General features: G+C 41.3%; 1 protein-coding gene across 1 annotated transcript in view; it reads left to right on the top strand.

The window, feature by feature from the left end:
- The window catches only part of fbn2a (fibrillin 2a), a 138,544-nt gene that overhangs the window by 31,286 nt on the left and 91,847 nt on the right, over positions 1-15,411 (top strand). The window contains 6 exon segments of the mRNA XM_016462171.1: positions 2,612-2,737; positions 3,064-3,189; positions 7,723-7,842; positions 7,933-8,070; positions 10,193-10,243; positions 10,375-10,500. Of these exon segments, the coding sequence (XP_016317657.1) occupies positions 2,612-2,737; positions 3,064-3,189; positions 7,723-7,842; positions 7,933-8,070; positions 10,193-10,243; positions 10,375-10,500 (687 nt within the window).

Genomic DNA, 15,411 nt, shown 5'->3' with positions numbered 1-15,411 from the left:
CACACACATATATATATATATATATATATATATATATAATCAGCTAGTTGCCAAGGCAGCATTGCTTATTTTCATTTGATTTATGTAGCACATTTCATACACAATCGTAATTCAAAGTGCTTTATATTTTAAAATAATCATAACATAAATGCATTAGAAATACAAATAGCATGCATAAGAAATAAGAATCACAATAAAAGCAAAGAATAAAAAATTCAAACGATTTAAAATGTATTAAAACATTGAAGAAGAAAAGAAAAGGATGCATAAATAAAAAGCAGTGCAATCAGTTTGGACGTAGCACTGTGCTCATTCAATAAATGTACAGCTAAACAGATGAGTTTTGAGTCTAGATTTAAATATGGCTACTGATTTAGCACATCTGATCTCTTCTGGAAGCTGGTTCTAGCTGCGGGTGGCATAATAGCTGAAAGCAGACTCCCCTTATTTTGAGTGAAACCTTGGTATTTCTAACTGACTTGATCCTAATGATCTGAGTGGTCTGTTAGGCTTATATTCAGTGAGCATATCCGCAATGTATTGAGGTCCTAGGCCATTGAGTTATTTATAAACGAGTAATAGCAGTTTAAAATAAATGAAAGAGCGTGGTTTAAACATGCAGGGTCAAACACCAGCAAACAATAATGGCCAAGGGCAAGACAAACGAGTAATCCAGATAACAGGCACTGGTCAGGGCAGGTGGCAAATGATCAAAAACCAGGCAAACAGTCCAAAGTCAAAAAACACAGGCAAGGCAAGGAACAAAGCAAGGCAAGGTGAAACAGGGATAAATGATCAGTAATGTCCGAAGTAGCAAAACAAGACTCCGCAAAGTGTGTGTGTGCAGTTATATAGTCCCACGTATTGGTAACAGGTTTGACAGTAATCAGTTCCTAAAGCAGGGATTGTGGGAAATGGAGTCTGGCAGGATACGGAAATAGAGACCTCTGGTGGTGAGCGGGAGGAATGACAGGGAATGGATTCATAACAGAACCCCCCCCCTTGTAGGAGCAGCTTCCAAATGCTCCACAAACACAGTCCAGGAGGGTGGTGGAGTGGAGGTGGAGGTGGAGGTGGATGGAGGGCCAGGTCCATGTGGAGGTGGAGGACCTGGAGACTGAGGCAGAGTCGGCAGAACAGGAAGCCAGGGCAGAGCCAGCAAAGCAGAAGACCATCAGAGCGGAGCCGGCAAAGCATAAGACCATCAGGGCAGAGCCGGCAAAGCATGTCTTCAAATGCAACATTCACAATGACCGGGAACACAGGAGTGGCATCCATGACGGCTGAAGACTGTAGAATGACATCCATGATGACTGGAGTCTCTGGGCTGGCAGCCATGATGAAAAGAAACTCTGGAGTTGCGGCCATTTCATGACGAGACTATGGAATGTCAGTCATGATGGGACGAGTCTCTGGAGTGGCATCCGCAACATGAAGATGCTCTGGTGTGGCAGCCATTGGGCTTGGGAGTGCTGAGAGTATTGGGCTTGAGATAACCAGGCTAGTAATACAAGATGGGCCAAGCTGCACAGCCGCCAGAGCTTGAGAGTGTTGGCCCCCACTCAAAAGATTCTTTAGAATTTAGATTTTAGAGTCCTCCATTTATCCCACAGTGAACGGGGAACCAATTAACAAAAGTGCATAATCCAAAAATGTACAGAGCGACCCTCGAGGACCATCTCAAATGAGTTTTGATTTTAACGGTTCATTCAGTTCAAAACAGAAAAAAAATCAATGACAGCAAAGTCCGGGAGATTAGAGTGATATGAAATGTCTAGAAAGTCCTTGATGTGGTCTCGAGGGAAAACATTCATCACTTCAGTTTTCTCTTTGTTTAACTGATGAAAGTTTCGGCACATCAAGCTGTTAATTTCATCAAAGCATTGGCAGAGCGAGTCAATAGGGCTGCAGTCATTAGCTGATAAAGGCTAGGTAAATCTGGGCATTGTCTCAATAAAATTAAAACAAAAAAAACTATAGACAAATTAAATGGCAATTACTAAATAATTAATTGAAATTAAAATTAAAATAAAAAATTCAAAATATTAATAAAAACTACAATAGTATCCCAGTGTACTGCAAATAGCACTGCCATCCAGTCAAAGCAATGAGGCATGTTTCTCCTTGAGTTTGTTGAGTTTGGAATGACTTGAAAGTCTGTGTGTGTGCTCTGTTAGCAAGTGTTAAATCTGTTCAAAATGTAAAGGCCATGTAGTGTATTCCAGCCTTATTACAAAATTACACTAATGAATCTGTTTTGTTCATTCAAATTGCAATGCTGCATTCAATATGTTGTCATAACATCATGTAACACTGTATGTTCACTACAGGTCAAGTCACGTGACCTTTATTTGTATAGCGCTTTATACAATACTGATTGTGTCAAAGCAGCTTTACAGAGTCAAACAGGAATAGATTGTAAATAATGCAAGAAGACAATAACAGCGACATTTTCCAGATAAAGTCAGTTCATTGATGATTCAGTGATGTCATCATCCAGTTCAACTCTCCTCCAATACAGGACAGACTCTATTTCTCACATTATGAAAATGTCTTTTTCCCTTAAGCAGGTTTTAATCTTTATAACAGTTTGTATTTTCTTGTGAGACAGACATTAATGAGTGTGCTCTGGATCCTGATATCTGCTCTAATGGAGTGTGTGAGAATCTCAGAGGAAGTTTCCGCTGCGTCTGTAACAGTGGCTATGAAAGTGACCAGACTGGCAGAAACTGTCTGGGTCAGTTGACCTGTAATATGCACGGATAAGTATCAGACTACTAACAGCCTCTCTGAGCTGTGACAGTTCAGTGTGTGTGCAGAAGACATTCTTGTGTTAATACAGTGTATTGCTTGTAATTTAATGTCCATGAGGTACATATTTGACTGGTAAATATGTGTTGTTGTTGTTTTTTAATTTGTACATTTTTTTTCTGAAAGAACATTGCAGTACATTGTGTAAAAAAAATACAAATAATCCATGGATTTTTAGATGTATGATGTGGAAGTATATAAGTCAGATGTTATCTGATGGTTTTCATGACCCAGCATCCTCTCTGTTTACAGATATCGATGAATGTGTAGTAAACAGTCTTCTCTGTGATAACGGCCTGTGCCGGAATGTTCCTGGCAGCTACAGCTGCACCTGCCCGGCTGGATACACCTTGAGACACGACACAGAGACGTGTGATGGTCAGTTACATCCATGGGCATCAGAACCATTGTATGTGGGTGGGAAAAGACCCAACCACTTTTTAAGACCAATGCAACTGGACCCACCCCACACCCACTTTTACCGTCATTCAGTGCATATGTCTGTTCACTTTTCAGAGCACGGTCAGTCAAATCCGTTCCACTTGAGGAATGCCCTTATAAATTAAACTCCATTCCGTGTTTTAGCTACAGCCTTGACTTCCACGCTGCTGCTTCCTCAAATCCATTCCACCTGACTCATTCAGAGTCCATATAAATTAAACTCCATTACGTGTTTTCAGTACTTGCGCCTGCTGCACTCCCGCAACACAGCAAGATAAAGCATCTTAGCATCTCTGCCGCTCAGGTGGGTCTGGCTGTGTGCTCACATACTATCACTAAACAAGCTGCTATTTAACTGAATGTTCATCATTTGTCCACCTGTTGCTTTTAAAGGCATCATGTAGTCTTTGTTGCAGCATTGAATTACAGTTACACTATGTTTGTCACGGGTGCTGGTGCAATACAAAGCACACAACGAAAAAGAATAATCCAATAAGGACTTTACTGAGAATTCTGAAGAGGGGTACATCCAAACACAAGCATAACAACATCAAACATCATAGACAAAACAATAACCGTCCAGGACTGAACCGAAACGGGGAGTACTTATGCAAAAGCAAGAGAGGGACTAATGACTAAATTAACAGGACACAGGTCTACACAGTGTTATCGTGTAGATAGCAAAACCGGAGTTTTTGGCTTGTGACGTCGGAGCCTGCACCATTGTTTTAAAAACGGAAGAAGGAAAAACTCCATTTATAAAAACACCCATGCACGTGTGGACATGGCCTAAAACTCGTTGGTGGTATGAGGTCCTGATGTTTTCTGCTTTGAAAATGGAACGCTGAGTTTGGTGAAAACCTTGATTAGTGTGGAAATCCTGATTGCGGTGGTGCGATTGAGGTGTTATTTTTGGAAGTCATCCATAAGGTGAAGGACGTAAGGGAGTGTGTGGTTGTTGGTGAAATCCAGAATAGTGCTTCGGAGAGAAAGTCGAAATTCCTAGGTCTGCTTCTGCAGCTGAAAGTGAGGCGTACAGCGAAGTAATAGGGACCTTTCCAGAAGATTCCGAAGGATCGCTAGAAATCTGGATGGATAGACAAGACTTGAAGTCATTGGTGGTATCAGCTTTGGTGAGCCGAGCTCCATGGCTTGCTAGATAAATGAGTTTGATGGCGCTTAGGAATAACTGAAGGAGGCAGAGCTGCAGTGGATAAGCGGTTGAAACTGTAGTTTTGTGTGAGAAGGATGGTTGAGGTTGAAGGAGGGCGATAATTGAGCGTGCTGAAGATAGATGGGAGGGGCTCTGCAAAGTTAGCGTGAAGGGATGTTTGAGCTGCGAATTATAGACAGTAGAGTTCAGAGTCGAGAGTGCCCCAGTATGTCTCCTAGTTGAACTGCTGTAGACAACCTGCGGCTATATTTTTTGAGTATAGAACTGCTGAGATGAGAGGAGGGCGATGAGCTACTGAAGCTGGCCGAGTAGGTGGTGTAGCTGGCTAAGTATATGGGCTGTAGATGTCAGGTTGAAAGGGTATTGATGGAGGTAGGTGAAAAAATCTAGACCAGTTGGAAATAGAATTGGAGGTTGAAAGAGTCCAGACTGCACCGCGTGAGGTAGGACTTCTGGACTGCAGAAGTAGCTATTGAGAATTATTAGGAAGCACGAGAGCCGTATTGCTGTAAAACGACTGAAGGAGGGGTGGAAGAATGGATGTTGGGATGAAAGGATGTTTTTTGAGTGGGGTTTTTGAGGAGTGTTGAGGATGGGAGGGAGGGAAGGGGGAGAGGGAGGTGGAGAGAGAGGGTGGTACAGAGGGAGGTAGAGAGAGAGTGAGATAGGGAGGTATAGAGAGAGGGGAGAATAAGAAGCTATTGAGTTGTAGTATATTTTTATTTAATGCTAGGTCAGCATCTTAGGCTATTTTCAAGGCAAACAATTAAAAAATACAAATATAACAAATACAATTAAAAAAACATTTTTTTTTACATTAACATATGATAAAATTCTAAAACTTTTCTAAGTAGCTATTGAGAATAATTCTGGGATTACTTCACATGGTCCTTTCAGCAGGTAGCGCTTCAAGATGTCTCCTACAATGTGTTTCATTATGTCTCATTTAACGCTGTTAGTACAGTTGAGATTGTTTGCTAGAAAAAAAATCATGCAATGACAAAAGGGCTTCTGTGTTGTTCTTGTTAATGCTATTAGTCCAGAGAGCAAACATTCTGATCATGGCCTCAATTTTGTCTGCACATTAAATATGGTGATGGAAATTCCCTGCAATCCGAGGTTCAGCTCATTCTGATGGGAAAAACATCACCCAGATAGGCCAGTATCGTGAGCCACTCTTCGTCGTGTAAGCGGTTACACAATTCAAAGCGATGGTCGATAAAAAAGCTTTAAGTTCATCCCTCAATTCAAACAATAATGTCAGTATCTTTCCCCTGGACAGGCATGGCACATCAGTATGGAGTAACAGTGTGATGTGGTCACTGCCCATTTCATTGCACAATGCAGAAAACAAACGAGAATTCAAACGCCTTGCTTTAACAAGGTTTACAATTCTCAGAGTATCTTGCAAAACTTCCTTAAGACGGTCAGGCATTCCTTTGGTGGCCAGCGCGTCTCTGTCGATGCTCGCGTGTTACCAGTCCACTCTGCTTCCTTGCCATGGCTTTTGCTCTATCAGTACAGTTGCCCACATTTTGTCCACTGAAGTCCATGTGATGTTACAAAGCCATCTAAAAGTTGGAAAATCTCCTTCCAACTGTCTGCAAAAAAGCATATCTTCCATAACTGAACCATCATAAATATACCAGACATATGCCAGTAGCTGAGCCAAATCAGCTACATCAGTTGATTCATTGATTTGTAAAAGAATTTGCTGGAATTTATGCGAAGCAATAGTTGTTTTAAAACGTCTTCTGTCATATCAGCGATGCGACGTGAAACGGTGTTGTCTGATGACGGCATCTTCTGTATTTTTTCCCCCAAGCATAACACCTGCAATATCAGCTGTAGCAGGAAGAATTAAGTTCTCCACAGTAGTATGTGATTTGCCCATCTTAGCCACTCTGTAGCTCACCATGTAGGATGCTTGCAGACTATTCCTAGTAAGGTTTTCTGATGCTGTTATAAGGGCTTTGCTACTCCCGAGGTGTCTTAATTGCCTTTCGAAAAACTCTTGTGGTTTATTTTTTTAAAGTAGCATGCTTTGTTTCTAAATGTCTGTGTAAAAATGCTGGCTTCATGCAGTTATGAGTGAGTACTTTTGCACATATAACGCACTGTGGTTTGGGATTTTCTTCACTGCCAAATGTATTTCTCATCATATTTATGCCTTTTTGATGGTCTTTCTATGAATTGCTGAACCTGAGTTGGCGCTGTAACTTCCGATGAATCACTGTCTGTATCGGTGTTAAGAGTAGCAGGGGTTGGAGTAACACCTGCAGCTGAAGTGCTGTTGGAGGGAGGGTGCAGTCAGAGGACTGTGGATCATCCGAGCTGCTGGGAGTTGATTTTCTTTCTGTGGCTGCAGGCCTAAATGTTTCCAGCCACTTATCCATTTTAATTTGACAAACAGTTGCTGCTTCGTTCCAACCCACGTGCATTCGAATTACAAAAGACATGCACTTACACATGACACTTGAGTGGACGCATAGTTTTTAACTGCAAAAGATGGGGTAATTTGATTGGATGTCATGAATTTGACCTTTTCTGGCACTACCTGGCTACAATTTTGCTCTGTGCACACTAAAGGAGGCACGTCTTTATATTTAGCCTGTAAGAAATACGTGTCTGGTTGAATGTTAGGTGTGGTATAATTAAACTAACAGTACATTTCAGCATTTTGTTTGCATACCCCACCTGTCACCTGGCGTGCCCCCGCGGGTACTCTTACCCCAGTTTGGGAACCACTGTTCTATGTGAATATCTGTTAGACTGTAATTTATTTCTGTGATCAAAGCTGAATTTTCAGCATCATTACTCCAGTCTTCAGTGTCACATGATCTAATATGCTGATTTGCTGCTCAAGAAACATTTCTGATTATCAATGTTGACAACAATTTTTGCAGTTTGAATGGTGAATATAACTTTATTTGTAGTAGAAATCTTTTGTAACATTTTAAATGTCTTTCACTTTTGATCAAATGTCACTTTTGATAAATTTAGTGCATCCTTGCTGAAAAGTTTAAATTTCTTAAAAAAATCCAGCTTTGATCACAGGAGTAAATTACATTTTACAAAATATTCAGCTATTTGAAATTGTAATAATATCTCACAATATTATTGTTTTTACTGTGTTTTAGATCAAATTAATGCTGCCTTGGTGCACAGAAGAGACTTACAAAAATATGAAAAATCCTAATGATTCCAAATGTTTGAACTGTAGCGTACATATCTTTATATTTAATCAGTTCTCAAGGCAGTCAGATCATATGACCGTTCAGTGCTCTGTTCTCCAGATGTGAATGAGTGTGTGAGCAGCCCGTGTGTTAATGGAGTCTGTAAGAACAATGCAGGCTCTTTCTCCTGTGAGTGCCCACTAGGAAGTGAACTGGACTCCACTGGACTTTTATGTATTGGTAAATGATGTTTATTTTAACTTCATGATTCACACTTATGCTGGAAAATATTTTTAAAACAAGCTCATGGAGTTTTTTTTTTCCCAACAGACAGTCTGAAGGGCTCGTGCTGGGTAACCCTTCAGGATGGCCGCTGTGAAGTGAACATTAACGGAGCTACACTGAGGTCTCAGTGCTGTGCGACGCTGGGAGCGGCCTGGGGAAGCCCATGTGAACCATGTCAAAGCGGTATAAAAACTGCACTCTCAAGCGCTCACAGCTGGGCGTTTTTAGCCAGCTGCAAACTCCAGGCGCTCTGCTGAAAACGCCCAGCTATGAGCGCTTGAGAGCACAGCGTTTTTGTTTTATTTTCAGCTTTGGTGGACATGTAGCCTAAATCTTTAGGAAGCTGCAGGGGAGCATAGGCCCTACTTAAAGACCCCAGTGTAGTTGGGGGAGAGCATCTCATACCCTGTCTTGAGCCAAGGCATTTTTTGTCATTTTCTTTTAGGAGGGATGGTCCTGCAGGCAAACTTCCTCTACTTATTAGCATTGTTGAACCAGGGCTATAGTAGAGCACTCATCCAAAGGGGAGCAAACATCCCTACTTCAAAACCCAGCAGTTGTTGGGGAGGAAGAGAAATGAAGTAGAGGGAATCTATACTGCCCTACACAACTCTGTTCACCTTGCGTGAACCCTAAGGAGGTAACCATCAGCCCTCACGTCCCCCCAGAGAGGGATATATCTCCTGAAAGCTGCAGACTGAGACCCCAGCTCTGTACCAGACTTAAAGAGGACCAAAGAGGTCAGATTGTGAGATCAAAGCAATGAGGAGAAAGATTGTTCCCTTTCTCCTTGGTAAAGATGCCCACTGTGGCAACTGTAGCAACCAAAGAATGACAGGTACACTGACCGTGCACTGCCGCTGGTAGCGTTGCTGAGTGGAAATGTTATGGTTTGTAGAGCCACACAGGCCTGTCTTGCTTCGAATATGCCTTGCCGAATAGGGTTATGGTTAGGTTAAGGTTAGAGTGAATAACCAGCGCTCTCTTCCATCCTCAATACCACGACTGAGGTGAGAGCCTTGAGCAAAGCACCGAACCCCCAACTGCTACCTGGGCACCACAGCAAAAAATGGCTGCCCACGGACAGTGTGTGTGTGTGTGTGTGTGTGTGTGTGTGTGTGTTCACTAATCACTGCTGTGTGTGTGCACTTGGATGGATGAAATGCAGAGCACAAATTCCAAGCATGGAACACCATACTTGGCCACACGTCACGTCCTTTTCCCTTTTCCTTTCAAGGTGGTGGAAATTTTGTGGTTTGTAGAGCCACACAGGCCTGTTTTGCTTCGAATATGCCCTGCCATGTGCCACAAGGTGGAAAGGTTCAACAGACACAAAGCTCAAACCGTGAGGTGCAAACACCTGACTTTCATCCCACAAGAAAAAAGTCAAGCCAGAGGGGATCTCCCTCACCATTACTAATCACAGTGAGCGCATTCAGCTTCCTCAAGAGCCAACCATTGGCAAGGAGGGAGCCTTCAAAGAGGATGCAGTGCCAGGGGAGAGATAGCTTGCAAGCAGCTCTTCAACTGGGGTATGAGACTTACACAGTCTCTCCTCATGCGAATAATTCGACTACATTGGAGAGAATATATGAGCCGAATATAAATTCCTCCATTATCTTGCCTTAGCTCTTTGTGCATCTAATTCCTCAGAATTATAGACACATTTAATCACATTTAGTCACATTAATCGGTCAGATTGGAAGCAGTCACAGAGAGCTTCCTGAACTGACATGAAAGCAACATAGTGGGGGAAACCCAAAAGGGAAAAACTCCCATTAGACTCCTCCCTATGCTCTGCCTAAAATCTCTGCAATCGATCCTGCCCTGCTGCCTCTTGTTAGTTTTGCACTGTTCCCGGTTCAGTTTCCTGTCTTTGTTAATATATTACCATAGTTTTTTATTTGCCCTCATGTGTCACATCTGTGTCTAGTTCATTACCTTGTTTAGTCCCTAGTGATTCTCTATGTATATATAGCCCTCATTCTTAGTTGTTCTTGGTCAGATCTCATCATTTCAGTGGTTGCTCAGTTTATCATGTTTTGGTTCCTAGAAGTGACGTAGTGTGTGCCTTATTTTGATTAAAGGAAACTGTATGCAGAAAGAGCCAGTTCTTTTATTTTCACCTTTATTCAGCCCCTGCATGAAACTTTTATTATATTTGAATTGCAGCCTTATTAGTTTATTATACTGTATGCTAAAAAATATTTTGATATTTATTTAAAAAATTTGATATTCAATTTATTTGATGTTGTGTTTTGGTTATAGACTCAAATAATATTTCAGCGATTATTTATGTACACAGATCCTGTATGTCAACGAGGATTCGCTCGGCCAAGAGGGGCTTCGTGTGAAGGTGACATTTTGTGTCATATTAAAGTGAGAGACACATAAACTGTAGATTATCTGATTTTGACTTAATTTCACCTAGTTAATTAAAATACACTTTCTCCCTCTCTCCCCCTCTCTCTCTCTCTCTTTGTGTAGATGTGAATGAGTGTGAGGTGTTCCCCGGTGTGTGTCATAATGGACACTGTGTGAACACTAGAGGTTCTTTTAAATGTCAGTGTCCAGAGAGTCTCACACTGGATGTCACTGGACGTGTCTGTGTGGGTGAGTCTCACTGGAGTATCAGCTGTCTTCAGATCTGTGTCATAGCGCATTCACCCTCACCATAGCCACTATTACTAAATCAGACTTTATTATTGTTAGTAGCACATAATCAGTGCTGGATAGATTACTTACAATGTATAGTATGTTATTTATTACAAATTACATGACAAAAACTTTTTTTACGTTACATATTATAGATAATGTATTGTGAGTACTTTTTGATTGCTTTTAGATTACTTTTGACCTTACTTGTTTATCACATACCAATTGATTTTTTTTTTTTATTAATTTGTACCATACTGATTTAGAAATCCAAAAAAAAAGAGAAGAAAATACAGCATGTTGTGCATTAAACATTATACTGTGTAAAGCCTTCCAAAGACATATAATACAAGATTAAATGACTCACTGAGTGATAATTCAAATAATTAAAATGTGTTTGAAATGTGTTAAATATGCAATGTTGAGAAAACAAGCATAAAAATGTATCATGTTATGTATGTAAGCTCTGATAAGGGTTCTCCGATAAGGGACGATAACGATGCATTCTGGCGTAGATGCTTGTAACGAATCAGTCCACTGAAGGCAAGCGTAGTGAGAACCCAAGTGCAGTTTTATTTACAGTGATCCAAACATCCGAACATAATCCAAACAAGATACACAGACTTGACGAGGCATGAACAGACTTGACTAGGCATGAACAGATCTGACGAGGCACAAACAGACTAGACTCACCGACAGCGGGTTACAACTTCAATACACGACCCGAGACAATGGCAACAGGTGGGCTACTTATACCAAACAATGAGGGTCACATGACAAGAACAAACCAATGGGAAACAAGACACATGACTAAGACTACCAACCAGAACATGACACATACACAAGGCAGAGATACATGTGGGCAAGGGAAGCATGACACTAACAGGGTGAAACAATTACAAAATAAAAGACATGGACATGAACATGAACATGAAACAAAAACAAAACCCAAACCCCACATTACAATGCTATGGCAGGGGTTGGCAACCCGTGGCTCTGGAGCCGCATGCAGCTCTTCAGCCCCCCTGCTGTGGCTCACTGCAGCCTTGACAAAATGACATGGAAATAAAAAAAATATTTTTATATTTATTTTATCTTTGCTACACATTGTTGGCATTTGAGGTAACAGATGTGACACTGAAAATAAAGTTTTAATATTTTATCAATCAAACATACGACACTTCCTGTCTAATTCCCGTGCGAGTAGCTGATATTGAGGTCCAGACCCCTGCTCTCGTAAGCTAACTATGGATAAGTCTAAAAAAAGAAAAATCTCGTCTGAAAACAGCGAGTTTAATTCTGCGTGGACAGATTTATTCGCTTTCACTGCCAACGATGCTGGCCTGCCGGCATGTTTGATATGTGGTGAGAAATTGGCTAAAAAAAAACACAGCATTTGCTGAGACATACCCACCTGGAGATGAACAGAGAGCCATTTCAGAACTGCTGCAGAAAGTTGAGCAGAGCAAACATAACTTCACCCAGTGGATAAAGTCTTCAAACTCAACAACAGTTGCTAGTTTTGTGGCAACTCAGGAGATAATAAAGCGCGGAAAACCGTTCAAAGACGGAGAATATATGAAAGAATCATTCATTAAAATATCAGAGCATCTATTCTCTGACTTCAAAAATAAACATGAAATTGTTCAGAAAATTAGAGATGTGCCTCTGTCTGCGAAAACCGTCAAGGACAGGGCCATTAAATTAGCAGCAAACATCACCAACCAGCAAATTAAGGACATCAATTCAGCTCCAGCATACTCAATCGCCTGTGATGAGTCAGGTGATGTTAGCGACATCGAGCAGACAGTGCTGTTATGTAGGTATATGAATTCCGATGGGCCGCAGGAAGAAGTCATCGAGTTGATACCACTAAAAGGCCAAATGCGAGGGGAGGACATCTGTGAGGCTGTGCTGAATTGTTTGAAAGCCAAAGAAATAAACACCACCCACCTGGTGTCCGTGGCGACTGATGGTGCACCAAGCATGAGAGGAGCACAGAAAGGGTTTGTGACTTTACTTCAGAAATCACTGGGTTGAAAGCTGCGTACATTTCACTGCATTTTGTACCAAGAAGCACTGTGTGCTCAAACATTTCCCCCCGAATGTATGGAAGTGATGGACCTTGTTATCCAGATAGTGAACAAAATAATGGCAAAAGGGTTAAATCCCCGACAGTTCTGTTCACTGTTATATGAAGTTGACAGCACATATTCAGATCTTTTGCTGCATAACAAAGTCCGGTGGCTGTCCAGAGGAGAGGTGCTGAAACGGTTTGTTGCTTGTCTGGAACATGTGAAAAACTTCCTAGAAAGCAAAGGCCTCACCTATCCCGACCTGGAAGATGCCGATTGATAAGAAAAGTTGCACTTTATGGTGGATATGACAGCACACGTCTCCAGGGACAGCCGTGCAGATGCTGGAGGATGTTTTGGCATTTGAGTGCAAGATGGCAGTGGTCGCCAGAGATATACAGAGAGTCACGCTCTCTCATTTCCCCTCCCTGAAAAAGATCAAAGAAGAACATAATCACATCAATTGTGAGTATTTACACCGCGCAATCAGCAAAATGCAAAATGCACAAGAAAAAAGCACATTATTCTTCCCTGTCACTCCCCTGGACACTAAATATGTCCGCATTCACAGGAGTAAGCAACCCGATCTTGAAATTGAACTGGCTGACATGGCTGATAAAGACTTATACCCATAACTATGATGTCTCTGGTCCATGATCTATTTTCCCGTGCCTCTTCTGGATTCTGCTTTTCTTTTTCTTTTTTTATTCTTGTAGAGTATTGTGGAAATAATGAGGTATCAACCGCGGGTTCTTTATTGTGAAATGAACAGGAACCGAGATTTAATGTTGACACAAAACTTGACAAAGTAATCATTCATTTCAATTCAAGGAAAAGCCAAAAGAAGAGTTCACAGGTAAAAGCGAAAGTCTAACTAAAGCAGCGCGCGCAACAACGCGACGCCACTCTACCATTGCCAGGCAAACACTCTTGCCAGGGACAAAAAGGTATAAATTACGAACATTCAAATACAACAGAAATCACACTAGTGCCACCTAGTGGTGCAACTAGGCAACTACCTTACATCTGCATAAATCTTATTAAAACAACAAAATGTGTTTTATTCATTTAAAGGTCAAATATATTTTGCGGCTCCAGGCAAATTTTATTTAGTGGGAGAAGGGCCAAAATGGCTCTTTTGGTCGCAAAGGTTGCAGACCCCTGTCCTATGGGAACACCACTGCACCAGTATTCTAAGGCCTTGTGTTGTTGTGAAAAAGAAGAAAGAGTTTCCAGGAAACAAATAAAGTGAGTTAACAGCAATCATCTCTGCTTATCATTCATGTTATATAAAGCAAGAAGATATAACATATTGGCAATGAGGATTGAAGAGTGATGAACTCCAAAGATGTTCTTCTGGCTCAGTGGTGATTGGGAGAGTTTCCTCCCAGATGGAAAGTGTCGAGGCATGCCAGGCACGGCTGCACCGGTCCTGGAAGACGGGAAGGTGAATGAGAGACGAGAGAGAGAGAGACAAGAGACTGAGAGGCGTGACACTGATGTGAGGCCTTTTAACTTCTGTGGAGGTCTCACCTCTGGGGGATCAAAGAGCCAATGGTGTCTTGAATATTTGGAGAGAAAATGTACGACTCTTTGTCTTCGAGCATGGTATTTTGCATATGTAACTGGATTGGGTGCTGATGCAAAACTATTAGAGATTATTAGAACACTAATATGTTACATAGGTATCAACATATAATATATACTCTCATTTAGATCATGAAATACCAAACATGCTATAGGTGAGGTCATATTAACTAAGGTTTATTTCATAAGCATGCATAAAACAGTATACAATACAAAAGACAATATACAAGAACAGTAGTAATATACACAGTGACCTAGGGATATGCATGATGGGATGGTCATAGAAAGGTTTGTCTATTAATTAATTAGAGCAGAGTCCATTTCTATGGGCATTATGTGTCTCTCATATGAGGAAAATGAGTAAGAGTTGCTTTGCCCGCATTCCTTTGAGCAATAAAACCAGTGTTATCAGATGAGTTGTCTTTGGTTGCCATGGAACCAGAGGCCTGTTCTGCCTTTTTGAGGTGTTAGTTTCATTTCGGGGGAAGGTTCCATAGACCCTCATAGATGGCTTGTTGGTTGAGTGAGGAGTGTTAGGGATTATTTGTTGAATATAACAAATAATTGTGTGTCTGATTGGCCCAAACGCTACAATGGGCAAGAAAACCCAATAGCCTTTGCCTCATCATTGAGCAGAGTAGAGCAAAACTATGCTCGAATTGAAACAGAGCCACTCGAAAATTTTTACCAATATCTGTATGGGCACAAGTTTACATTGCGACTCAGATGCAGCACTGGGCTTTGATGTTGGCAGCCTATGATTACAATATCCAGTATAGAGAGGGTGCACACCACTGTAATGCAGATGGGCTATCACGACTACCTCTACCAACTGCACCTCAAGTTAAGATGATACTGTGGAGTTGCTCCGAGTGAAACATCTTGATGCCTTGCCGGTGTTGTGTTCAGATGTTTGTAAGGAAGCAAAGTCTGAGCCTGGTTTCTCCCAAGGTTTTTTCTCCATTCTGTCACCGATGGAGTTTTGGTTCCTTGCCGCTGTCGCCTCTGGCTTGCTTAGTTGGGGACACTTCATTTCCAGCGATATCGTAGACTTGATTGCACAGATGCTATTTAAACTGAACTGAGCTGGATGATGACATCACTGAATTCAATGATGAACTGCCTTTAACTGAAAATTGAATGTTTACTATTATCATTTTTCATTATTGACACAATATTTTCCTAATTAATGCAGTACAGTTGCTTT

Source organism: Sinocyclocheilus anshuiensis, unplaced genomic scaffold (genome assembly GCF_001515605.1).
Source record: "Sinocyclocheilus anshuiensis isolate Anshui unplaced genomic scaffold, SAMN03320099.WGS_v1.1 scaffold889, whole genome shotgun sequence".
Taxonomy (NCBI): Eukaryota; Metazoa; Chordata; class Actinopteri; order Cypriniformes; family Cyprinidae; genus Sinocyclocheilus; species Sinocyclocheilus anshuiensis.
This window is presented reverse-complemented; position numbering and strand designations above follow the sequence as displayed.